This window comes from Apodemus sylvaticus, chromosome 10 (genome assembly GCF_947179515.1).
Source record: "Apodemus sylvaticus chromosome 10, mApoSyl1.1, whole genome shotgun sequence".
Taxonomy (NCBI): Eukaryota; Metazoa; Chordata; class Mammalia; order Rodentia; family Muridae; genus Apodemus; species Apodemus sylvaticus.
In genome coordinates this window covers 47,187,352-47,214,202 of record NC_067481.1, presented here as the reverse complement: position 1 = coordinate 47,214,202, position 26,851 = coordinate 47,187,352, and the positions used below count along the sequence as shown (strand labels likewise).

The 26,851-nt window shown below is 48.0% G+C and overlaps 1 protein-coding gene across 2 annotated transcripts in view; it reads right to left on the bottom strand.

Moving 5' to 3' along the window:
- Abr (ABR activator of RhoGEF and GTPase) overlaps positions 1 to 26,851 on the bottom strand; it is a 195,972-nt gene that overhangs the window by 122,753 nt on the left and 46,368 nt on the right. The window contains exon 1 of one of the 2 annotated variants that reach the window (XM_052197163.1): positions 23,588 to 23,663. The exons of the other annotated variant lie outside the window; for it this stretch is intronic. Within the exon in view, the coding sequence (XP_052053123.1) occupies positions 23,588 to 23,648 (61 nt within the window). The 5' untranslated portion in view covers positions 23,649 to 23,663. Of the gene's footprint in view, positions 1 to 23,587; positions 23,664 to 26,851 lie in introns of those variants that run through there. 2 annotated transcript variants of the gene reach the window in all.

The following is a 26,851-nucleotide window of genomic DNA, read 5'->3' as shown; positions in this document are numbered from 1 at the left end:
AGGCCTATGGAAAAAGGGAAGCTTTTCTGTCCTTTATTTTAAAGCCACCTCCCTTGCTGGTGGCTGGGTAACTTAGAGCCAGGATCCCACTGCAGCAGCCTGCATCCAGAAGCTGCTCTTCTACCTACTACCTCCACCAGGTGTTCTGACATTCTGACCTTTGTCCAAGGAAGCCATTGTGTCCAGAGATACCTAGCAAAGAGCTAGAGCCATTTCGTGTCCTGGCTAAGGCAGGAATAGGCACTATTACTGTCTCCATCTTATGAAGATAAAGAAACTGGGGTACAGAGTGACCAAGTATTTCCTTTAAGCCACACAGTTGCTAACTGGCCAAGTTAGGACCTCAGACAGCCCCAGATGTGATCCTCCCTCTTATAACCTAAGCCAATAATGTCACAGTGCACATGCAGCTAAAATGTCTGGGGAGAGTAGAGTGAGTGAGTTGAGTGAGTGAGTGAGTGAGTGAGTGAATGAGTGAGTGAGTTTTGTGTGTGTGTTGATCTCTTGGGCTACAGCAAGTACGGGGCCAAGGCCACAGCTAGAACATACTCAGTAGGAACAGTGAGAAGCCAATGATGACAGATGGGAAGATGAAAACCTGCAGACATGTGGCCTCGCCTCAGTGGGTGTGCAGACAGACAGCTGGTGAGACCAGCAGGACCATGGCCCGGGCTTACCTGCCAGGCAGGGACCCACAGAGCATCAAGGCAGACACACGATACACAATGGGTACATCAACCTTCAGTTCTTTCAAACAGCAGGTTGGCTCATTAGTGGACTGTATAATTGATCTGGTAGGCTGCTTTTTGGAATGAATTGCAAAGGAATTTCTTTTGCTATGGAGCTGCTGACAGGACCCAAAGCTTTACACATAATTGGCAATCATTTTACCATTGAACTACATACACCATCAACCCTTGCGAAATAGTATCTTACCTGCTATGTATAGGTACTGTTTTGTAAAGCTTGCTCCATTCACATTCATGTTAAATGTGCACACAATGTGGGAATATATACATAAGTGAATGCTAATGGATTTTTGTCCCAAAATGTGGGAGTACCATTATTAGCACTAAACAAGCTGTAGTTCACTCCCACTACAGAATTCTAGGCAGCTTTAACAATGAATAATTTAGAATTATAGGCAAGAACAAAGATGAACCTAAAAAAAAAAATCTTAAATGGCAAAAAAGGCAAGTTACAGAAAGATACAATAATATTATTTATAAAATTACAAACAAAACTACATATACTATTTAGGAATGTATAGCTGGGCATGGTGGTGAATGCCTTCACTGCTAGTATTCAGGAAGTGAAGACAGGTAGAGCTCTGTGAGTTCAAAGCCAACCTGGTCTACAGTGCAAGTTCCAGGATGGCCAGGGCTACATAGTGAGACCTTGTTTCATGTATGTATATATGTATGTATATGTGTGTAACATTATACATAACATACTATATATAATATGTATTATATATGATAGCCTATATACCTATAACTATGTAGTAAAATAAAGGTGAGAATGACAAACACAAAATTCAAGACAGCAGATCCCTCAACTGCAACTGCAGTGTGTGCTGGGGCAACACTATGGGGAAAAAAGATGCCGGAGTCCTGGTCCTGGCACCTGGACCTCAGAATGTGACCTGATTTACAAAGAGGTCCTGGGGTCAGGCCTTAACTCAATGTGACTTGTATCCTCCTACAAAAAAGGGAAAACTGGGAGAAGGCAAAGACAACGAATCCTGGTGGTTTCTACACAGGCAGTTGGCAACTGTCAGAGGAAGGTAGCAGAGAGTCTCAACTCTCAGAAGGACGCACCCCTGCTGACACCTTATCTTGAGCTTCTGGAGTGCAGAATTGAGAAATGGCCTATTCCTGCTGTGTAAGCACCCAGCTGGGGTGTTTTGTATTAGCAAATAAAAACATCAAGGCACACAGCATTTCTCAGAACTGTAATGTTCCCTTGAAATTTAACACATACTCATCTTGTTAGTCCCTATTAATCCAAACCTGATCTTTCACATGTACTTTTACGTATATGACGTATTTCACATATGGAATAGAAGTGAAAACATATAGGAGGTAGTCTAACTCTTGGGTTTTCAGGACGCCCTGAGGTCACACAGCCAGCAAGTGGCTGAGGCGGAATAAGAAGAACCCAGGTTTCCGCCAGGTGTGGTGGTGCATGCTTTAAATTAATCCCAGTACTCAGGAGGCAGAGGCAGGTGGACTTCTGTGAGTTCCAAGCCAGCTAGTAGCACACATAATACCCTGTCTCAAAAAACAAAACAAAACAAAACAAACAACACCCACGTTTCATGCCTCCAATATCAGTGAGAGACACTGCTATAGCCTCAGGCCCAGAGCTCTGAAAAGGCTCAGTTATGCTCAAAGTACAGGAAACCTGGGACTCAGACAATGAGCCAGGACTCTGAGCCTTTTGTGCCATAGACCAGGGGCAGTTTGTCAAGGGGAGCAGACTCTTCTCTGGGTAGGTGTTAGTGGATAAAGTAAATAAGTGTACAAAGGAAGCTAGTTCTAATAAAATGCTACTCTAGTCACAGATAAGTTGGGAAGATTTAACTATATAAGTCTTTTTTTTTTAATTTGTTTTTTTCGAGACAGGGTTTCTCTGTGTAGCCCTGGCTGTCCTGGAACTCACTCTGTAGACCAGGCTGGCCTTGAACTCAGAAATCCGCCTGCCTCTGCCTCCCAGAGTGCTGGGAATTACAGGCGTGTGCCACCACTGCCCAGCTTAGATAAGTCTTGTAGACCATAATCAAACAATAAAGCCATGACAACTTCTGCCATTAATATTAGGAGTACATCAAGGCATGGCTGTGAATGCTCATAATGCTAACGCTGGGATGGCTGATGCAGAAGGATCTTGAATTCAAGGCCAGTCTAGATACATAGTGAAATCCTATCTCAAATTTAAGAAGGGGAAAATATCCTTCTGTATCCTTGGTCCAAGGTCAGACCTTGGACTTAATCAAGGATGGGGTGATGTGCATGAACTATAGGTTCTATGAATGAAGCAACTCCTGGGAAAGGGGTGTGGTTCTGGGGGCTTAGTCTCTTAGGACTACAAGGACAGAGACCCACAACAAACCCTGACTGAAGACAAAAGTGAAGACCCAGGGGAGAATACAAGCATGGCCAAGAACAGAGCCCTTTGTACCTCTGATCACATGTAAAAGGCAGAAAATGACTTAGCAGGTGCCTCCCGTGGTTCTGGCACTTACATGTGCTATAACTGAGTCAACCTGTAGCTGTTCTAGTCAGGAAGCACTATAGAACAAATTTACTGATGAGAACACGGCTTCATCAAATCAATATCCATACCCACATCCCTCTGGCTCTAAGGAAAATACTGAATCTGGAACTGCACACTTCTCTCTCTCCCTCCTTCCCTTCCTCTAGAAATAATTCTTATGTCTCAGACTCTATCCTAGGAAGTACAGGTGTAACAGAACCAAAGGGACAAAATGTCCAGCCTTTGTCACCAAATCTACACAACCAGCACACAGGGTGTGAACACCAACCAGACTGGTGTGTGTGTGTGTGTGTGTGTGTGTGTGTGTGTATGTGTATGTGTAGAGATGACTGGGACAACAGCTGCCCTGTGGAGCCCATGGCCCTGCTAATAAGTTATCATTCTCCATGGAGAAGGTGAAGGACATAGAGAACCCACTCAGTAGTACCTGACACTTCAAATGACTAAAACTTAACAAGGTCTGGACTTCAAGAAGGAAATCAGGAACACAGTGACCTCTGGATGTGGTAGGGTAGAAAACAGTAGATTCAGTTAAAGACACTGTTGTTTTCTTTCCAGCCTCCAGGGGGTGCTGCTGCCGAGAGAAGAGGGCGGGAGGTGGCTGTGCCCTAGCCTTCTACAGACCTACACAAGCCATCCCTTCTCAAGGACACAGAACTGAGGCCCACAAAGCTCATCTGTCTAACACCTCACCTGCTTTCCAGAAAGCCCCAACAATCCAAACATTAAGGCTCTTTAAGAACCGAGCTAAGGGCTCACTGTGTTCTACAACTAGCCTGTCACCAGAGAGTATCATACCAGACCCCTCTGAGTCTCCAAAGGAGCCTTGTGAGGTACATTTCACCAGTGAGAGAAGGTCATTAAAAGACTTGCTTGGGCTGGTACACACCTTTAATCTCAGCACTCAGGACAGCAGAGGCAATCCAACCTCTGTGAGACAGACAGACAGACAGACAGACAGACAAATGGATGGAGTGAATGGGGATGAGGGTGAGAAAGAAAGGGAGAGGGAGGGAATGAGGAAGGGGAAGAGAAGAACAAAGGGGGAGAGAGGGAAGGGGGAGAGAGAGAGAAAGGGGGAGACAGGGAGGAAGGAGATGGGGAGAGGGAGGGAAAGAAGGCACCTGCCTTACTTGCTTTATGCTGCTACTTGGACATTAAGTGGGAGTGCAAGGATTTAAATCTAAGCTTTGCAGCTGTGGGCTTTCTCATCTCTCTACCTACAATCCTTTGGAGGCTATAAGCACCCAGGCAGAAATGAGATGTTTAAGATTCATTGGAGCTGAGCACCCAGCCAACACTCATCACTAATACCCATAATCCCTCGCTCTGGAATAAAGCTGTGCAGTAACAGCAGTGCAGTCTTTATCTTGGCTGGTTTTCACACAGATCCAGGCATGTGTGGGTGGGTACATGTGTCCTATACTGACATGGGGATGGGAAGAAGTTCAGTGCGTATTTACTCCAGACTCAGGCTGCCTTCCCGGACCTACATCCTGTTCTCTTCCCACTTGCTCCCTGAGGCCTCTGGGCCGTGGATCCACTCACTGTATGTTACAGCTCCTTCCTAGCAGCCCTGAGCTCACTGCATCTATCTGCAGCTCTGAAAGCCAGGCCCTGCCCTTATCCTACCCACACAGTGGTCACAGCCTTGTTAGAAGCCCCCATACCCCCCCCCCATCTAACTGTGCCCAGTGCTCCCCGATCACTCTCGCAGATGGAATGGTTGAGTTATCAGGTAAGGGCCTAGTCTCCTAAAGAGTGGACCAACATCCCCACCCCACCCTTACACACCAATCTCCTAACAAACACTTACTGAGGAGTTCCTTGGGGACCAGGGCCAGGGAAGAGAGAATATGAGGATGGCAAGGGACTGGGAGTAGAGGTGATCGAAGAGGCAGGGCTAGGGGCACCAGAGGTGCAGCCATACCTGAGGACTCCGGATTGTCCTCATTCCACACACTCGCTTCATCTCTTGTGAGAAAACCTGAGTTCTGTGCGTCATCATCTCCACCTTTGCCTACACAACTCATTTAATTTTTTTCATTTGTTTCCCTTTATTTGTTTTGTTTTGTTTGAGACAGGATTTCTCTGTGTAACCCTCCTGTCCTGGAACTCATTTTGTAGACCAGGCTAGCCTTGAACTCACAGAGATCTACCTGTCTCCAGTGCTGTGATTAAATGTGTGTACCACCATGCCTAGCTACAACTCATTTTTCTTTAAAGATTTATTTATTTTATGTATGTGAGTACACTGTAGCTGTCTTCAGACACACCAGAAAAGAACATCGAAGCCCATGACAGATGGTTGTGAGCCACCATGTGGATGCTGGGAATTGAATTTAGGACCTCTGGGAGAATAGCCAGCACTCTTAACCGCCGAGTCATCTCTCCAGCCCTACAACTCATTTCTTAAAGGGAAAACTTTTTGTCTTGGAGAATTACTGTGAGTCTCTCGAAGGAAGACATCACATAGTGGCACAAGTCTTTGTGATATTAGTAAGTCTGAAATGGAGTAAGCTTCAGAACTTGCCAGAACAGATTTCAGACAGGTCTGGAGGTCAGCCTGTTGGGGATTCTCACTTCAGTGAGACTCTCTGTAAACACCCAGCGATGTGCTGCTTATTGCACCTGGGATAGGTTAACACTCAGCAGGTGTCTCCATGACAGTCAGGGTGTTAGGCAAGAAAATGTAATCTCCCATGTCAGCAGCCCCTTAGGCCAGGCTGTTCCTCTCCAGATAAAGATCACAGGGTACAGATCACCCAGCGAGTGAGTGTGTCACATCTCCTTCTGGGAGCAGGCTGTGCATCACCTGCTTTGTGAAGCCCACCCCTGGAAGTTTCCATGCCCTTGGCCTTGGAAAACAACCTAAGTCTTTGAACTCCTGCAGTTGAGCAAACAAGACAGAGCAATACAGCATCCTGGTTAGGAGCAAGAACACAGAACTGGGGATCTAGCTCAGTGGCAGCACCCCAGAGGCATTGGCCCTAGGTTCTATCCCTAGTACCACCCACCAAAACCAAACCAAACCAAACCAGACTGAAGAGCAAGAACAAGGACTGCTTGCCCCCTGTGCCTCCTTCACGGTCTGTTGGGAATAAAGGCCTTCATGCACATAAAGTCCTGGGAAACTGTGGGACTCACAGCAAGGGCTAAATTGCTCAGCAAATTTTACTGACATCTTTCCATAAATCCCATCTTTTTTTTGTGTCAATTCTCCAAAAAAAAAAAAAAAGTCTCAATATTTCTATGACAACTCCCAGAATTATATCAGCTTGGTCTCTGGACATAAGGACAGAATAGCACATAGAAGAAGGATTCTCAAAAGTATTATATATAACATTTAATCCAGTGGCAGGTACACCCGATTAAATGCAACGTATGAGGGCACAGTAGTGCACACCTTTAATCTCAGCACTCAGGGGGCAGAAGCAGACAGAATGTTGAGTTTGACACCAACCAGATCTATACAGCAACCAGATCTATACAGCAAGCTCCAGGTCAGCCAGAGCTACATAGTGAGACTGTGACTTAAAAAAAAAATAAAAAATAAAATAAAAGTGAAAGACCCAATTAAATGTGAATCTTGGATAAATAACAAATAGATTTTTAGTATATATGTACGTACCAAATTTTGCATGGTACAGTATTCTTTAACTTGTTCATTACTGTCTTAACTTGCTTTCTATTGCTATGCTAAAACATTCTGACCCAAGAGCAACTTGGGAAAGAAAGAGTTTTTTTGGCTGACATGTCAATGTCCACCACTAAGGAAAGTCAGGGCAGGAACACAGAGACAAATGACAGACCATGGAGAAATGAACTTACTGGCTTGTTCTCCATCACCTTCTCAGCCTGCATTTTATAACCCAGGACCACATGCCCAGAGGTGGCACTGCCAAAAGAGAGCTGGGCCTTCAATCAGATCACCTAGAAGCCAAACTGATAGAAGTATTTCTCAATTCCTTCTTCCTGGATGATTCCAATTTGAATCAGGTGGCAACCAAGCAACACATTTCTGATCTTGAATTCTAATTTAACTTAGCACCCTAGGTAGTTTGCTTTTGTATGTTTGTTGCTTTTGGCTTGTTCTCTGGTTGCTGCTATTGGTACTGTTGTTTGAGTGAGTGGAGTCTCGTTATGTTGCCCAGGCTCAGGACATCATTTTGCTTCAGTCTGCAGAATGGCCAGGACTATCGGCTCACCAGATAGTAACATTCTGCAATGCTGAGAGTCCAATCCAGTACCGTGCATATGCAAGGAAAGTGCTCTACCGATGAGCTACATAGCTAGCCTTTCTTTTCTCTTCTCCTCTCCCTTCCTCAACCCCCAATATATCAATAAATTGCCCACACTGGTTAAAGGCAAATAGGTGGTCCAGGCAGATCTCAAACCTGAAAGCATCTTATATTTTTATTTGCTAAAAACTTCAGCAACCCTTTCCAATTTCCAATTGGCATGTTATCAAGTCCAGGTATTTCTTACCTCACCATTTTATAAAGAAAGAATGCTCAAAGGAATAAAGAGTGAAGAAATAGTCCCAACAGATTCCCAAGGCCCATGGTGTGTGTGAATCAACAGCACCTGCCCTTTCCAGAGGAGGGGACAGGCTGAAGCGAAGAACAGTGTCCCCAGCCTCTCCTCAACTCCTGCACAAAGAGCAGGCGCTACTGATCCCCACAACCAAACTACCAGAAAGTCTTCAGCAGTGGAATAGCCAGGGTGGTACTCATAGCTCTTCTGAAGCCATTCCTGCCTGAGGCCAGGATCTGAACACAACGGCTAAGAGAAAACTCAGAAAGCCCCAGAGGAATTCCTCCAGCAAGTCCTGAAACCATTCCCTGAGAGACACAAAGTGCCAGCAAGAGCAGCTCTGCTCTAGAGCCTGAAGGGTCTGACCAAGGCCAAGGCCCACCCTCTGCCTGGCTCTAGCTCAGAAGGCCCCTTCTGGCTCAGCACTCCTGCACTGCACTAAGGGGCAGGCACACACCTTCCCCGGGAGGCCCCACCTCTCCACCCTTGATCTCCAAGACTCCAAGACAGCATTTCACTTCAGTCATTCTCTGTTCTATTTTTACTCAAAGGTGTCAAGAAACAACAAATGCTCAAAGAAAGACAACCTGAGTCACCTGATTTCACCTCTCCCCAAAAGCTCAGGGTCCATGAGTGAGTGACTCCTCTGTGAAGAGGGACATGGAAGGACTCCAGAAACTTCTGGAGAGCTTCTCTCTAGGGTCAGGAATCTAGGTCTAGACCCGACTCCTAGTAAGTTGCTGCTGAGGTGACCTTCAACCTCAACTTGGCCTGGCCCAGAAAGGCACAAACGCATGCTACAGGCAAAGAGCAGAATTTGCAAACTGCATAGTGGGTGTGAACTGTGAGGTAAGAGATTCCGAATGTGGATAGAGCACCAGGAAAGGCTGTGCTAGAGATGAGCAGGCATCCATCAGCCTTTGTTCTTGATCTCAGCTGAAAGGCCAAGAAGCAATGGAGCTGATATCCTATGCCACTCTAAGGAGCTGAGATCGTGTCCTTCAGGAATGGGGGAGCTGGGGGGTAAAGGGCAGTCACTGGCTAAATGAGTGCTGGATTGGGTTTTGGAATCATGTTCTTCTGGGGTGGACATCAGAGGCATCCCGGAGGCTCTCTATAAGTGTACAACAGGAAGCTAAACCTGCAGGTGCAGAAGGAGAATGCTTATGTGCACAGGACACTCAGCTGATTAACAGTGGTCACTGGTTGAGGACAATCCTGAGTTACAGCCAGGACAAAGAGGGTCATGGACCCTGAGCTCTGCACTGTTTCCCGCCTGTACTCTCCTCTCCTGGCACCCAGCTCTCCCTCCTCCTGGCATCCTTCTTGCTCACAATTCTCTTGGATGCTCCTGTGCTAGAAAAACAGGTTTTTTAAGGCAAAAACAGATCCACTGTCTCCAGCATGCGTCTCTGCTTTACTCTGCTCCCAACCAATCACAAAGCACCCCAAACCTCCCACCTGCTCAGCTCGGGGCACCCCTCCCAAGAATATGCCACCCCAAATTCTATCTTTGTTTGTTATTTTTTTAAACATTTTTCAACTGCGTTCATCTTCTTTGTTATGTGTGTGCGCACATGTGCAGACAATGGTGCACCCTGTGTCAAGTGTGTGAAGGTCAGAGGATAGCTTGCTGGGCTCACTTCTCTCCTACGCAGTGGGCCCTGGGGGTAAACTCAGGCTGACTCCTTTGGTACATTTTAAGCTAGTTATTCTAAGACAACTCAGATGAGGAAATAGCTCTGAAAAAAAATGTCATTTTAAAATAAATTTACATTTACAAAGGAAATCTATGTTAGTAAAGTATCTGTGACAGGAAGAGGGCTAGTCCAGACCATTTTTATTATCTCAGATGTACTAACACTGAATTTACCTGAATTCACTAAACAAACCCTCCCTACCCCTGCTCCTGCTCCTCCTCTCTCCCAACCCCCTGTGCTGTCACCATCCCCAGAAGTCCCAGGTCTTTATTCCTTTGTGTAGCTCAGGAATCTGTACTAACATGGGAGTGGGGAGGGGGGTGACTTGAGCTCAGGATCCCTATGGGATCTCAAAACCCCTGTATGCTGAAATCCTTTGTATAAAACAGCATAAGGGGTTTGTAGCTTGATCATACAGTGCTTTCTTGGTCTTCCCAAGGCGCTGGGTCTCACCCAAATACTACAAAAAGTAAATAAGGCACAGGGAGGGGCTAGAGTTATAGCTCAGCAGTTAGGCACATGTCCTAGCCTATGTCCTCTAAATTGTCAATACATTACATAGAATCAAGACAATGCCCATTCTGCTGAATATATTTTATCTGTAGTTGTTATAATCTGTGGATGTAGAAGCCACAGATACAGAGGACCATATGCACACACACTTCAGCCATCTGAGCATTCTCTCGCATCTTCTGTGGGACTCATTGCATAGGCACTGAATTAAAGTCATTTTGCGCCTGTTCATCTGTCTCATGTCAAGCATTTGCAGCTCAGCCACAGCACCTAGCAAGGGTCGAGGAAGGGAAAAAGAGTTAAATAGCTAAGTGCCCCATCTCCAAATCTGACTGGGCAAGCAGAGCTTTTTAACCACTGAATAAGGTTCCCCAAAAGGTCCCGCCTTTGGGAATCTACAGATCGAACACCCTAGCTATCTGGCAGTGACCTAAGGAAGGCATGGTAGGGGAGGAGCAGATGGAGGGCCTCCTCCATTTAAAAAGAACAGGAACAAGTTTAAACGGGATAGTGTTGGTGAAATGCTGAGAACAGTGTCTGGCATCCTATGAATGCAGCCTCTAAGGATACAGGACAGGCAAAGAAGAACTGATAACTGGCATGAAACACACCTTCGCTCTAAGACAACAGATAAGGAAGTGCTAAAGGGTGTGGCTCAGGTAGCATCTTGTTAAGATGAGTACTACAGTCAAGCAAGGGAGGCCTCCTGGAGGTGGTGATGACTGAGGTGAGGCGGGATGCTGAGCCGTTCTCTAAAAGCGCAGGTTTGTTGTGGGACAATGAGGAGTCTCATTGGTTACACCCTGGACAGTGTGCTGAGATGCTGGGGAATCAGAATGTATAATGAGGGGGTCTTAAGCATGGGGAAATCTTAAAGAGTTTGGACCAGATACGGTAGGAACAGAATGGCCCCGTTGAATATTCTGAGAGAAGCAGAGGCAGATGGGTTGAGCTTTGTTCATTATTCCTTTCTTTAGTTTAGGGAATCGTGACAAGAAAAAGAAAGTCTGCATGTGCTCAAGATATGCATTTTCCTCTGAATATTTACAACCTGCAGTTGGTTAAATCTACAAACGCACACCCAACTGGAAAGGACTGAGGGCTTTGCCTCAGGGAAAGGGCTAAGGACGCTTGCAGGCACCTGCTGCAAGGCCCAGGCTGTGGGGGCAGCTCACCGGCCACAAACAGCTCTGAAGCAAGCTTGTGTTCCACGCTTCCTTTCCAGGGAGCTTTTGCTTTCACTCACTGGAGGGACAGAACTCTGCTCCTGCTGCCTATCAGGGTGGGCACCCCTCAAAGCTCCAAGTCAGGGAACATTAACTCAAGAGGTGCCTCAGGGTCTGCAAAATGCTTGTCAGCCTGAATCAAGGAGAAGGGCTGCTCCAAGCAACTGGGTAGAAGACCAGATGGTCTCTCATTAACCCTCTCAATGATGCACTACAAAATTAACAACCATTTCTGCTCCATTAACACCACACTTGGCCCATCATGGGGGGAAATGGAGGTGGGAGAACAAGGGTTTATGTCTAGACAGAGACATTCATAAAGACCAGATGCCTATGTGCCTGCCACTCAGAAAGGAGGGAAACCCTGCGTACCTCCTACATAGGGTGCCCCAAGGCAGAAGTCACCAACAGTGACTAATCACAATGCCAGGTCCCCTTTCACCCTTAAAACAGGGGCAACAACCTTCCATAGAATGAAGTGACTCTCAGACTCACGTACTGAAATGAAGGCTTGCTGGGTGGCTGGTTGACAGGCTTCTAGGAGGTGAATAGACCATGAGGGCTCTAAAGTCAAGGAGGTAGGCCACCAGGGGTGTATCTCATTTCAGCTTCTCCCTGCCATATTCTCTTACTGTGTGCTCTGCCTTGCCATGAAGGGGGCGATTCTGATGCTAAGCTCCTATTCCCCATTCGGTTCTTGATTGATCAGTAAAGAAAGCCAGGGGCCAATTGCTGGGTGGAAAGTATAGGCGGGGCTTCCAGGTACCAGGAGGTAAAGGAGACACAAGGAAAGAGAGAGGGGGTTTCTGCTATGCTTTGGAGGGAGAAGAACACAGCAATCATGTGGGGTCTCCAGGGGAGCTGGGGCTTGTGGCCACTACTACAGGCAAGTGGCCAGGGATGTTTGACAAGGGCTAGGTGGGAACAGCTCCCAGCAATTGTGCCAAGAAAGCAAGTTGTAAAGGAACAAACTGTGTTTGTGTTTTGTCCAAGGATTCAAGGGAAGCCAGGTGGGGGCTGGTAGTGCAGCCTACATCCCTGAGCAAAGGCAGGGAGGGCAAAAGGGCAGCGGGTGGGAGCTGGTATCACGGCCAGTCCCAGAGCAAAGGTAATAGCATAAAACTCCACGCAACATCACCACACATCCAGAAACATGAAGCCAAGTGACCTGCAGCTCGGCACCCCACTCCTGGCCACACACACACAGAGGGGAGCATCTGTGTGAAGTATTTTGTCACAGACAGGCTGACTGACACACTGTGAGGGAAGGATTCTTGGTTTTTTTTTTTTTTAAAGATTTCTTTATTGTTAAATCTAAGTACACTGTAGCTGTCTTCAGACACACCAGAAGAGGGCGTCAGATCTCATTACAGATGGTTGTGAGCCACCATGTGGTTGCTGGGATTTGAATTCAGGATCTTCGGAAGAGCAGTCAGTGCTCTTAACCACTGAGCCATCTCTCCAGCCCAATGGGGAGGATTCTTAAGACAGGGTCCCCCTCTGCAACCCTGACTGGTACTCACTATGCAATCAAACTAGCCTTAAACTCTGTGCAATCTCCTACTTACGCTAGGATTACAAGTGTATGCCACCATGCCAATCCAAGGGTTAATTTTACTTGCCTAGAATCTAAAGTGGCTGTTCTTAACTTGTGGGTCTCTACCCGTTTAGGGGGTCAAATATCAGATATCCTACATAGCAGATATTTACATTACAACTCATAACAGTAGCAAAATTACAGCTATAAAGTAGCAGTGGAATAATTTTATGGTTGGGGGGTCACTACGACATGAGAAACCATATTAAAGGGTTACAGCGTTAGGAAGGTTGAGAACCACTGCTCTAAAGGAACAGAAAGGGTCTGATTTGGCTTAGAATCCAGTCAGCGCTCTCTGAGTGGGCATAAAGGATTCTGGGTACTCTTAACCAAACTATGTTCCTTGAACCAGCAGTAGCACAGCCCTGGCACCGGTCAGAAGGCAGAGCCTCTAGCCTCATCTAAGACCTACTGAAGAGCTCAAATGATCCCCAGGAGGTTCCAATGCATGATGGGAGTGTGAGAAGCAAACCACCTTTTTCCTTCCCTGTTCTGGCTACAGGAAACACTGGGGGTTGGACAGAAGTAGGAGTTAATGCAGAGGGTAGTTTGAATAGAATCCTCTTGCTCACACATTAAGAAAATCAATCTTCCATATTTGTAAGCAGAAGAGATTCCAGTTGGAACCAGCATGTCTTTAAGGTCTCTATCCTCTGTCTCCCTCTCAACAATGAAGCAAAAAGGCCCAAAATTAGAACCTCCCAAGAGCAACAATGTGCAACCAGCACTAATAACTCCACTTAATTTCCAGTATGTTTATTTGTAAGGTAACCTTTTACTTATTACAAATGTGGCATTTCTCATTTGTTTCCTAAGTAAGTCATATCTTAAAACAATAAATCAATGGAAGAAAAACATTAAGTCTGTAATACCAGAGTGAATGTGGCAAAACCCACAGCAGCAGTACATTAATGATAGCAGTCGCTGAGTTACTGCTCCCCAGCTAATAAGAGTCCTTTAATATCAGCGCCACTATTTTGTTTCAGACACTGTAGATCATGACCAACACTTCTGTTCTTTATTTAAATGGGGAGGAGATGGAAAAGAATAGGAGGGTATAAAAATATGAATTCACTGTGAATGTGCTACAGGAAGGACAGTGATGGCTCTGTAAATTTTTTTCAGTTTGTGTAATGTACTGGGTCACACAGAAAACAGATACTTTAGAGTTCACAGAGTTGGCAAGTCACTGAAAACAATGGTAAGAGGGTCAGGAAAAGTACTTGTCCTGTAAACCTGGTGATATGGGTTGGGACCTCTGGAACCCATCTAAAAGTCAGACACAGTGGCTGACTTGTAATTCCAGTGCTCCTACAGTGAGTGAGGTGGGGAGTGGGAGAGACATGGAGGAATCCCTTGGAAGCCTGGGGGCAGCTAGTCTACAGGACAGAGCAGCAAGCCTGGAGAACAAAGTACAGTGACAACCAGGAAGGACACTGCTCAAACAGGGTGGAGGGTAAGGACAAATGCCAAGGTCGTCCTGACCTTACTGATCTGACCAACACCTCCCTCCCCACCCCCCCACCCTACGGTATATGTGCATCCTCACATCCAACACACACACACACACACACACACACACACACACACACACACACATGCTCTAAAGTATATATTTTTAAAACATTCATCCCTTAAATACTTTAAAAAAAAATCACAAGGGTACAGAGCTGACTTTTTCCGGTCAGGCCACCCATGAGCAAATTCCTTTTAATGCTACATCCTGGACCTCCCGTAACTCCCTGGCTCTTCTCTCCTGACACATCATGAACACATAATGCCACAGGATACTAAATCGTGGGTATTCCCCAACCCTGCTTTGCTCCCTCGAATCACTCTTTCCACCTTCACAGATCGACCCGCCTGGAGACGGCCAGAGGGAGGGTATATTTTGGAGGAACGAAACTCCACCACTAGGACCTGCTCTCCTGACCTCGAATCACTTTTAGAGCTGGCAGCCTTATAGTGGGGTCTTCCCAGAGAGACACTGGTCCCTCAGAAGAATATGAAGAGGGAATATGGTGGGAAATGGCAGGAAGAGCAAAAGAAAGCTCTGGGTGGCTGAGGGGCGGACAGCACTGCAGCAAGGCTGAGCCTCTGTGCTGGCTACATTCTGGAATCAGGTGAGGGGGGGAGGGCTAGGAGGCAGGAACAGAACAGGACCCCAGGAAGGAGGCTGCTGCGGAGTGGTGAAAGAAGAGGAGTCAGGAGGGAATAATAAGGCCCCAGGAGCAACTGGAATTCTGTATGTGTCCCCATAGAAAACCCTGAGCCTGAGATGCAGGCGTCCCCATATCCCCATACCCCAGCAAGCAGAGGTTCCTAAAAAACACTGCTGAGTCAATACAGGATGTGAGCTGTCCTTGAAATTTTGAGCACCAAGGGGAAGAAAGAGACCTGAACTGGAAAGCTTCCCCCCAACCTATGTGCGAGGGGTGGGGTGGGGGGTGGGGGTGCGCTACTGCCTTCCTCCTTTGACCCCTGCTCAGCCTTTCTTCTCTCTGCTCACCACACACAAACCCCTTTGTGAAATACGGCCTTCAGTCTTGTTCTGACCTTTTTGGTCCTAGCCAAAGGTGGGTATACAACGGTCTGAGTCACCAGGCTCAGTCTTTCCCTGAGGTCCACCACCTCAATAAGGGGCTCCCTGGGCCTGGGGACTTCCATGGATGTAGAAAGTGGGGCTGGAGGCTACTACACCTGAGTCACATCACCCCTAATTAGCATGCCATGCAGGGCAAATTTAGACATCAGCCAGATCTCCACCCAACAGGCCCTGGGCCCGGGCAAAGAATCTTGGTACTCAGTGGCCTGATTTACAGCTGAGGGTTCTTTATTCTCCTTCTGAGACTGTGGAGGTGAATTTTAAAAGGCCCAAGAACAGGGCCAGCACACTGTGGCTCTGCCAAGACCTCTCTTCCAGTTCCCACTTCTTTACCCCTATCCCCAAGTGCTCTGAAAACAAGGCATTAAGTACACCCCAGCCCCACCTCCAAAGCCTTCACGCCTGGCACTCTCCCTCCCTCCCCTGCTTCCCCTTTTCATTACCAAGTATCATTTCTTGCCAATAACCCCCAAAATGGGGTCATGCAGGGATATGGGTTCTAAATATCCTGGGGGTGGGGCTATCCCTAGGGAAAGGCAGCCAGCTGGTGAGACTCATGAAGGATCCCTAGAAGATGAGCCACTCACAGCAGGGAGAAACAAGACTCCGTTTTGGTAGTGCTTACCTATAACCACAGCTATCTGGGAAGCTGAGGCAGGAAGACCAAGGGTTTAAAGGCAGCCTTGTCAAAGAGACTGGCTTAAAAGAAAGAGTCAAAAAGGGCTGGAGCCCAGTGGTGGTATGTACACCTTAAATTCCAGCATTCGGGAGGCAGAGGCAGGGGGATTTCTGAGTTCGATGTCTGCCTGCTCTGTAGAGCAAGTTCCAGGACATCAGTTGTCACACTGGCCAGAGATAACCATATCTATGTAGTTCAGTGAAAGGGCAGCTACTGGCCCCTCACTGACCCACCGTGAAAGGGACGAGGAAAGAAAATGGAGCAGTTTTTTAGGATCAGGCTAACCTGATGTTCCACACCCAGTGCCTCCTTTAGCTTGTCAGCCTCCAGCTAACCTCTAACCTCCAATGTTCTCCCTAACACATAGAGAAATTCCACCTGCACATGAGGGGAGGCTTGGAAGAGCAGTGGTGACGTGTGACACTCCTTTGCTAGGGCTGGCACACAGAAAGTAGTGGACAGCATTGTAGTATTGATATTCTGTAGGAAGCTGAGTAGTCGTTGGAGTCAGAGTACTGAAATCTGGTCAAATGCAAGCTGAATTTCTCAGATCCTCCATGTTCTCATCTCTAACAGGAAATGATAAACAAGTAGCTGTCTGGGGGTTATAGATAATCCACAGGCAATGTCTAGGATATCTGGCATATACTAGGGCTAATTAAATTGTACATTTTCTTTACCTTTTTCTTTGGATTTCATCCACTAGTCCCGCTGAGCCACCTCTCCAGCCCCAGGCTATCCTAGAACTCACTATGTAGCCCAGGCTAGCTTCAAAACCATACTTGAGTCTTCAGCTGCTGGGTTTACGGGCATCCATCTCTGAGGGAAGGTTTCCTGTAGCTCAAGCTCCCTACACAGCTAACCTTGAACTTTCAGGCCTCCAGGGTATCACCACACTCAAGTTTTGTGGGGTGCTCTGGCTTTATCCTGGGCCTTTGCAAATCCTATGCTTTGCCCACTGAGCTACATCACCAGCCCCCATTTCGACTTTTCTAAAGAAAACAGAAGACCAGCAAGATGGTTCATTAGGTAAACGCGCTTGCTGGACAAGCTTGCCAGGCAGAGTCAAACCCCCAGAATCCATACAAAATATAGAGAGAACGGACTCCATAAAGCTGTCTTTTAACCCCACAGGCAAGCACAGCACATGTGCCCACATACACTCACAATGCACACATATATTCAGTAACAAACAAAATTTTTAAAAGCTGGAAGACAGATTTTTCTCAAATGGAAAAACCTAATTTCCCTCATTCCAGTAAGACTCACAGATTATTTTTATTGGAAAATGTAATTTGGGGACCCAAGGACAAGGTTTCTCTTCAGAACAACTCCTTTTTATCCTAATGAGGCCTCCACTAGGTACCATCAAAGAACACACTGCCACCCTAACATCAAAACTTCATAAAGGGCCCTTTTTCTTAAAATTATGCCCTCAAGGGAGAGACCAATGAGACAGACAAACAGACAGACACACACTCGCGCGCACACACACACACACACACACAGAGAGAGAGAGACAGACAGACAGACAGACAGACAGACAAGAAAAATGCTCAGGATAGCCAACAATATCCAAGGTAACCACAAAGGAAGAAATCAATTGGTGTTGTGTGCTGATGTCCCCCAGTCAGGGAGGCAACTAAGCTTAATTACACAGCATCTTTATGCTGTGTAATCTTGATCCATTAAACTCTTACTGCTGCCTGGGAGGCAATGCCCAGGAGGAAGAGGTTAGCCCAGCACACTAACAGGATCAGCCTTTCAATCCCATGAAGATAATTACAGCCACATCCTTCCCCAAGAAGCCCCAAGCAAACCCACGGGTCCCTCATCAACCCTAGGCTCCCCGAGGTACCCAAGCCCTTCTGCAGACCTTGCTCACTTTAGGCAAAATGACTCTAAGGGACATAAAGGCTTGTGAGTGAGGGCAGAGACCAGGAGGAAGGGACTGGACTTGACCAGCTAGGTCACTATGGAACTCACCCCTGCTAGCCTCATCTCCCAAGGTCAGGTAACTCTGATGTTTTCTAAACAGACAATAAAGCCAGATTCTTCTCTTGTTCTGGTGTGTGGTGAAGGAGTAAGAAGAGAAGATAGCAATTAAATACAGAGGCAGAAAACTGAGGGAGACTAAAGCAGATCTGAATACAGGGACCAGACAACTGGTTGCCCCATCCACAGAAAGCCACAGGACCATTAGAGGTACCATCTCAGAGGGCTCTTTCGAGATGCCTCGGAGGTCACAGGAGCAAGATCTAGCATCTGTCATCAGCTTCCAAATGGGTATTATACAGTCAGCCCATTGCCCTGGTTTCTTTTCCCCTCCCTTTGTACAGTATCTAAAAAAGGTTTTGCCCAAGATGTAAAACCAACATAAGACTCCTTCTTCCGACCATGGGTTCTCAAACCTCCAACTGATTAAATCTTACCCTAAGAAATACAAGGTTGAGGTAGGCTAAGTCACACAGCAAAATAACCTAGAAGGGCTTGAGATATAGCTTATTTAGCAGAGTCCCTGTACAGTATGAAAGAATCCCTGGTTTAGATCTCCAGCACTGTATAAAGTCTGTAATCCCAAGTGTTGGGGGGAGGAAGGTTAAGAGTTCAAGGCTAGCCTCAGACAGGTAAGACTTTGTATTCCTTTTGACACCCCTGGAGACAGACAGGCTTGCATGCTTATCTCAGAGATCCATACAACCCTCAGAGAAAAGTGCCAAGTCCCTGAAAGAACATAGTGGGCCGTATCCCCATATACCATCTCAGCCTACCATCGCCTAAACCTCACCCGAGGTGAAGGAAATCCATTATTCTGGAGCCATTTGAAGCCTAGTTCCAGATTTCCCCCAAAAGTCTCAAGCTGAGTCAAAACACTGCAACACAAGCATAGCAGAGAAGCCTTCCAATCACAGGCTCTGGCAAAGCAGAAGACTCCCCTGGGGGTCTCAAAATTCACTACACACTACTACAATTACCAAACACACATGTCGGGAAACTCATGAATGGGCCAGATAATGTGTTTCTGGGATTCCTGGTGGAGTCAGAGGTTAAAGGAGCCAAAAACCACAGGGGGGAAAATATTTGATCCCTCTCAGACTCATACCACGGAAAACTACTGAGGGTTTATGCATGAGCTGCTGGCTAGGTACTTCCTAAAAAGAACATCTGCACAGAGCTCTGTGGCTATCAGTGAGCTCACCAGATGTAAGGCTCTCACAGAACCTGTTCAATGAGACTGTGAGAGCCAGGCAGTTCAAAGGCATGCCTTAGCCTCAAAGATGTTAAGACATTAACTAACTGATCCATATGACCTTCCTGAGAGAGAATGTCTCAGAACTCAGAGAACTTTACAGAAGAGCGGGCACAAGGAAGGTATAGAATCATGCCAAGATATATACTGTACCTCAGAGAACAGCCTAAGCATCCCACCCTGCCCCCAGGACAAATGTAGAATGGATTTTCTCAAGATCTCCCCCACTATCTTAATCGAACCCCAAGACATATCTTCTAGCCAATTCTCCACGAATGTTCCTATCATTCCTTCCTTTTTCCAAATAACAGCAGGAATGGTCATAACAACCGAAGTTGTATCTATCGAACAGATGACCTAATTATTCTGTCAGTCCTACCTCTGAGATTCCAAGTGCCATGACAATTATGGACTGATGCTGATGAGAAAGAATGAATTAGTATTCAGCGCCAGAGAACACCCAACTGCAGGTGTTGGCTGGGACATAAGGCCCAGTCCCATGGACTTGGCTGAGCAAGCTCCTCTGATTATGGTCAGTGCTAGTGGTTTGGTCTTAGGATACACGGGGAATGCTACTGGAGTAACAGACATTGATTCCATAAGGTGTGTGTGTGGGGGGGGGGGGGTCTTGTAACTACAGATGGTCATGTTCTGCCTTCTATAGAACCCAGGAAAGGATAGGGTTTTGCTTGGCTCAGTAGGGTAGGTATGTTTGAGATCTGCACTGTATTGCTTGGGACAAAGGTGATCAAATGGCAAAGGGGGAGGCCTGAAACGTAGCCCCATGCCTCCCTTTTAAATCAACCTAGAGCACATACTTAAAGATTACTCATCTGAAGAGGAGCTAAATGATGCGCCTGCTGGTGTACATATTTCTTAGCCAGACCTGCACGGAGGGCTGTCTCTACTTGGGTGGTGGGACAGGCAGAGTTGCAGAGTATCCTTGTGTTTGTGTTACTTCACAAAACTTAATTTAGTCCAGACTCTCTCTATGGTACAGCAGAGAGGGCAGAAGTGTTTAGCAGAAAGGGTGACTGATGAAAAGACATAGAGGAATTATGAGAAAGAAAACAAGCCCACAGAGAGACTCATACTGGAGAGACTCATACTGGCCATCAGCAAAGGGTCAAGACAAAGAGTTGAGGAAGAACCTTTTTATCATGAGGCAGGAGCTGAGGTGGCTGGCTGCACGCCCTCAGTTGCTGCTTCAGGCTATCAGAGTCAAGAACCAAGAACCCTGCCTCAATCAGTTCCAGATCATGAGGGCAGCTGGGATCAATCACTTCTCCTTGTACCTGACAAATCTCCATGACCCAGCCATTCAAGACTCCACTACGAGCAGAGGAGACTTAAGGCTACCATCTTTGCAAGGAGTGCGTGACAACCATCAATACGCTTTGTCATCAGCACACACCTTCTGGCACAGCTGTTGACACCAGAAAAAAGAGACCAAGGACTTCAATGACAAGAAGTCAAGAGGAAGGGGTTGGTAGTCAGTCTGAGGGGAGAGAGTCACTAGGCTTAGAGGGAGCCTCAGCCAATCTGGCACAGACCACAAAACGAGGCCCAAGGTCCTACAGAGACACACAACAATATGGTGTCAAAGTTATCAAAACCACTTACCCTGCTGGATCATTTCAGGGCAACAACTGAGGAGAGTTCTGAATAGGCAGGTATTGCCCAGTGCATGATGGGACAGGGCCTTGGGTAAGCCCAGACCTGGGAGGCACTCAAGTCCTCCTCATTGGCCAGAGTATGATCTGAATCCCCTGTCCTTTATCAGCTATGTGATTTTGACTAAATTATTTAAGTTTACTCAACCTCCCTTTACCGATCTGTCAGACTTGTGAGGTTTGGAAATAAGTGGTAGAAAGTCCCTGGCATAGTACCTGGTACACTCTCAACAACCTGGAAAGGCTATGAGTACTTAGAGAAACGTCACTCACACTGAGTCTCTATAACTCAATCACTCCACATCTCTAGTGAGTCACATTGGCTGCCATGCGTACCCCATTTACAATTCCTGGATCTAGCACTTGTGGGGACCTGTGAGCTTGGTAAGCAAAAAGCTTCCACAGAGGCAGAGGAACTGCCCCTGGGAACCTCAGAATCATACTGCCAGGCAAATGACAGCCTGGGTATTTGTTTAACTTAGGTTTTGTCAAAAAGAAAACTTGATGGCTAACAGCCCAACTATGACTGCATAAAACCTCCCCAGGAAGCCTTCTGTTACAGATTTCCAAACAAGCCATTCCAGAAGCAAGGCAGGGACTCCATGCACCATGCAAAATTAGTGCCCCTGCCCACCACTTCACCATCCAGCTGCCCCAGGGCCTTACAATAGGTTAGACAGCTCAGATGCCACACTGCCAAAGTGAAGACTAGTTTACAGAGCACTCCCAAAGAGGCCCGTGGCCTAATTCCCTTCTCTGACTTTCCTCTTGTTAGGAATTCAAGGCACTTTTGCTTCTCAACTCCAGGCTAGGGCTGAGGATTTGGAGATCAAGTTATAGAATTATCTTTAGTAATATAGAAAAAGCCACAAATTGCTTTCCATAGGATTCTATGCTTTGGGAAATAAGGAAAGCAAGGATGGGTTTTTGCAGTGAGCCGGAAATATCCAAGAGCACAAACTGCAGATGAATATAAGGCATTGTTATGACTGATTTGCAAGAGCACAGCTAAACAGAGGTCACTAATCCGTCCTTTGAGTCAGGAGCTGATCTGCGGCAGGCCTCTTAACAGATGTGTGTCCCCATTTGCACAGACGCACGTGTACACACGTACACACACACACACCACAGCTGTGAGTACTGACCTTCACCCAACAACTCTGGCCTCTACTGGAAAAGAGCAGATGGACTGCCTGGGTTTGGCCAGGATGGACACCCAGGGGAACCAGATTTGCCCCTTTGATGTTGAAAACCCAAAGCAGAATGAACCATCAGAAGGCGAGCTCCTGGGAGGAGGAGGGGTAGGAAGCTGGGAAAAGAGGCTGGGTAGAAGATATGAGAAGTGCAGGCCCAAAGGGAGCACAGGCAGCTCCCAAAGGGTGCAGAGGGCAGAGGCAGGACCCAAAGGGATGCAGGGGGCAGAGCCTGGGTGTTGGGTAATGCAGAGACTCCAAGGCAAGACCTCCAGGCTCAAGAGGTCTCTGCTCTCACCCCTGGAATGTGACCGTTAATAAGGAACTCAAGCCAGGCAGACCCTCCAAAATGTCCTTATTTCATGCATCTAACGTTCAGAGTCACCACCTATCTGTACCTGCCTCAGGGTTAGGTATGCTGAAAGAGAGTGGGAGGGTTCCCAGCATTTCCATAGGTAAGAGCAAATCACTGTCTTTCTTAGAGGCCACCAGGACCATCTCCCTACACCACAGAATGCCAATGAGTTAAAGAGGGGATGGGGAGGGCGACATGGGCAGTGCCAGCTAAGGCATGGGTGGGGGTGGGGGTGTTTCCCATCTGAGTAAGTCCCAGTGATCAACTACACATCCCCCAGGCAGTGCAAGTGCAATCACATGATCATGGCTGATTTGGGAGCGAGGGGGTGGAGTACCGGAGGGATTTTTTTTCCCCTCTTCATTTGCTTTTCTTGGGGGTGGGGGTGGTAGTGATGAGAATGGGGGTGGTGACTAGGCTGGCAAGAAAGACTGCTGAGCTAGGAGGTTAACGCTTTCATCCAAATGGCCCCCACAGAGATCCGTACCTCCTCCCTCCAGTCTCTCTTCCAACCTGATCCCATCATCAATCCGAATCACACACCGGATACTCCTGGGGTAGTAAACTCGAAAGACTTTCCAAAATGGCCTTCCTGCTTCAATATGAGGAGACAAGATGCCAATTCTGAAGGCCAAGGTAGAGCCCTAAAAAGGACGCTTCCCACTCACGGAGCGCTGGAGTGCTGGGTTACACAACAGGTGGGAGGGGTGACACAATTCCCCCAGACCCGGTCTGTTCAAGTCCCCCTCCCATCTCTACTCCCCCCTCCGCCCCCGCTTAAATCTGCTTTGAGGACTCCATACCGCTCCTCCTCCTCCTGGCTGGCTGGCTGCACACCTGGCGGACCGTGGCCGCTAACACACGCCGGTGCCCTCCCAGGTGCACCTGGGACCCCGAGGGCAACAGGCCTCCTCAGAGGGTGCAGGGTGTCCCTCTTACACGCCCCCCGTCCCCCGACCAGCGACCCATAGGCACACGTACTGCTGTAGAGGGTGTCGATCCAAGAGAGGCGCGGCAGGCCCCGGTGGCTAAGCGGCTCCATACCCGCGGCTCCGCGCGGCAGAGGCTCCTCGGTCAGATGGGAAACCCGACCCTCATCGCACAACAAAGGAGGGAGGGCGCCGGCGGGCGGGGTGCCGGGAGTGGCGGCCAGACTCGGAGGTCGAAGTTGCGGAGCTCAGGGTGGAGGCGGTAGAGCCAGGGAAACAGGTAGTAGGGAGGGGCAAGCCGGAGCTGCCAAGGTGAGGACAGGGGAGCGCCCCCGGGGGCTCAGTGCAAGGCTGTGGCAGCCCCGGCGAAGCCGCTGCGGATCTGGGAGCCGCGGCAGCCCGCGCGCCAACTAGCAACTTCCCCGGGGCTGCGCGGCGCCCGGGGCGGGGGGCGGAGGCGGCAGCCAATCCGCGCAAGGCTCAGCGCGCCCACCCCCCAGCCGCAGCAGGCCGGTGGGGTGTGAGAGCAGCCCGCAGCCCCACCGACGGCCTCCAGCCGGCGCACAGATCTCCCGCGGGGTCTCCGGGAGGCGGCGCAGGGCCAGAGGCTCCCCTCCTCCCCTTGTTTGACTGAGCATAAATTCTGGCAACCCGCAGCCTAGGGAAACCTGTGGACCCGCAGGGGTGACATCACCTGCCACCATCACCACCCTAGGATCTCTAAGCACCATTTCTGGACTGGTGCAGTTGCCAGGCCCCACCCCTAGACAAGCATGGGCGGCACAGCATGGACTGGGTTAACCGTCCTGCGCCCCGCTAGAAGGCTGAGCCACCCAGGGATTGTTTTCCTACCAAACCTTAAAGCACCCCATCTATTCTTGATCTTACAGTGCATCTGTTTCCAACACACACCAAAGGAGGGCAGCTGAGGTGAGGCGGGATCCCTGGGGTCAGGGTCATCCACTGGCTTCAGAGGAAGGACCTATCTCTCACATGTGCCCCTTTAAGGCAGAGAGACAAATTCGGGTACAGGAGCCCTAATTGGACCCTCCCAATTCCTCCAGGAGCCCTCTGGCAATCCATCGTCTCTGTGCACAATCATATAAGAGATGAAGGATGATGGGGGTCCGATACCTCGGAGAACAGTCTTAAGAAACAAAATTCCAAACAGTGACCTCAACAGCACTGAAGGCTTGGGGGTGGGGCAGTGACGACATGGGACCCAAGGCAACTTTCCCAGCCTCCTTGGACAAAGTAGCTTGGAGACAGAACTGGACCAAAAGGAGTAAGGCTAGGGTGGTCCAGGACAGCAGAGGCTGCAGCCTGTTTCCTGAATTCCCAGGGAAGGAGGCAATCAAGCCCACCAAGGAAGACCTGGATTAGACCTTTCATATACTAGAACAGTGGCATTTCTAATAACGGAACACTTCCCATCCCAACCAATCTTAAAACAGCTTAAGCCCTTTTTGGGCTCCAGCCATACAGAGGCTTACAAAGAGTTAAGTTCCCCATTACCTCTTAAGAGGGCAGTGTTGTTAGTACCCACAGGGGCTCCTCCTTATCCCAAACAAGCACAGACAGTTTTGAAGGGTAGAAGCAGACCCTTGCCTATAAGGAAATTTGTACCCAGCCTTGTGATCTGTCCAACTGCCTGGACACTGGTCTCTGAAGATGCTCAAGAAAAGCTAGAGACCATTGATAGACAGGATAGAGCATCTGGGGGGGGGGAGATCTAGGGTAGATGCTCTTGTATGTGGGAGCCCCCCACAGGTGGCTGCAGCAGACAGAGGCCCTCCTGTACCCCTTTAGCTCTCACTCAAGCTTCTGGTTCTGGGGCTTGCTGGCCCTTCCTGCTCAGCTGTTACCCCACCCCCCAACCCCTGAGTGGCATATAAAGTTGGGAGGGCCCAGCCAACACCTAGAGCATGGCAAGGGAGGGGGACTGTGCATCTCCAGTGAGACTACCCAGAAATAGAGTTCCGGGTAGGAGAGGGAGCGAGCAAGCTCTCTGAGGAAGCAGACAGAGAAAGGACAAGGGTGTGCCTTATTCTTGCATAGCACTTTCTGAAGACATAGAACCCAAGAGGAAGGGAAAACATGCCTGGGTACGGCTATCAGCTACAAACCCTAGAAGGCTGCAGTGCTGACCCCTCCCACAATATACCACATGATACACCACAGGGATTTTCCTGCCGGTCACAGCCCCACATCTCCACATCCGGTACTGACTCTGACGAGGCCATGGATATATGTTTCTATGTGAGTCACATATATTTGCATACATTTCACATTTTTATCTACAAAGGCTTGAACAAGATATTTTCAGCATTTTTTTTTCCTAGCTAAAACGTTGCAGTTCCTTGCTCTCCATGTAGTTGTTAGAATTTGCTTTATTCCACATTCTGTCCAGTCTTGCTCAGGACTCTTCACAACACAGTATAGCGTACAGAGACAATCTTGCAAGCCATAGTGCTAATACCGACACTGAATACTAGGTGTTTGTGGCTTAGATCTTAAGAGGTTTGGTTTTGTTTTTTCCCATGAGGATGACCTCGTGGTGAGCACCACTGTTACTTCTGTTTCCTTCCTTTCTTAGCCTGCCCCCCCCCACCAATTTCTTTATGCAGTGCTAGGAATTGAACCCAGGACCACACTCAGGCACTCTACCACAAAGCTGTATCTCCAGCTCTCTTTTTACTTTTTGAGACAATATGGTCGTTTGAATGAGTATGGCCCTCACAGGCTCATATAGTCAAACACCTGGTTCTTGGTCAGTGGAATTGTTTGGGAAGGATTAGAGAGTATGGTCTTATTAGAGGAAGTGTGTCATAGGGGGTGGGGGAGTAACCTTAAGATTTCAAAAGCTAAGACTAGAGGCCTGTGTTACCAAGCACAGCCCTTATCTCTGTTTTGTGAATTTTCCAGATGAGAAAACTAAGGCACAGCTCAGTGACCCAGTGAGGGCTGGGATCCTATGCATGCCACCTTGCTGCTGTGAGCTAACTAATGATCCAAGTCACTGGAGGTCCCTGGGGATCTCTGCTGACCCACGAATGCAAGGCCATCTGCTAGGCAGCCCTTACAGCACTGTCCCATAACCATCTGCCCACCTGCCACTGTGCAACAGTTTCCCCCAAGACTGAAAGAGTCTGTCTTGCTGGGAAGCTCCTTAAGCAGGAAGGTAAACAACTTTACAACAGTTTGAGGAAGTCCAAGAAAGCAACAAGATTAACTGGGCCCCTCTTTACCAGAAGAAGCAACAAGAGCTAAGAGTTCCCCTCAGAAGGGAGATTCACTGCAAAGAAGACTCAGACCA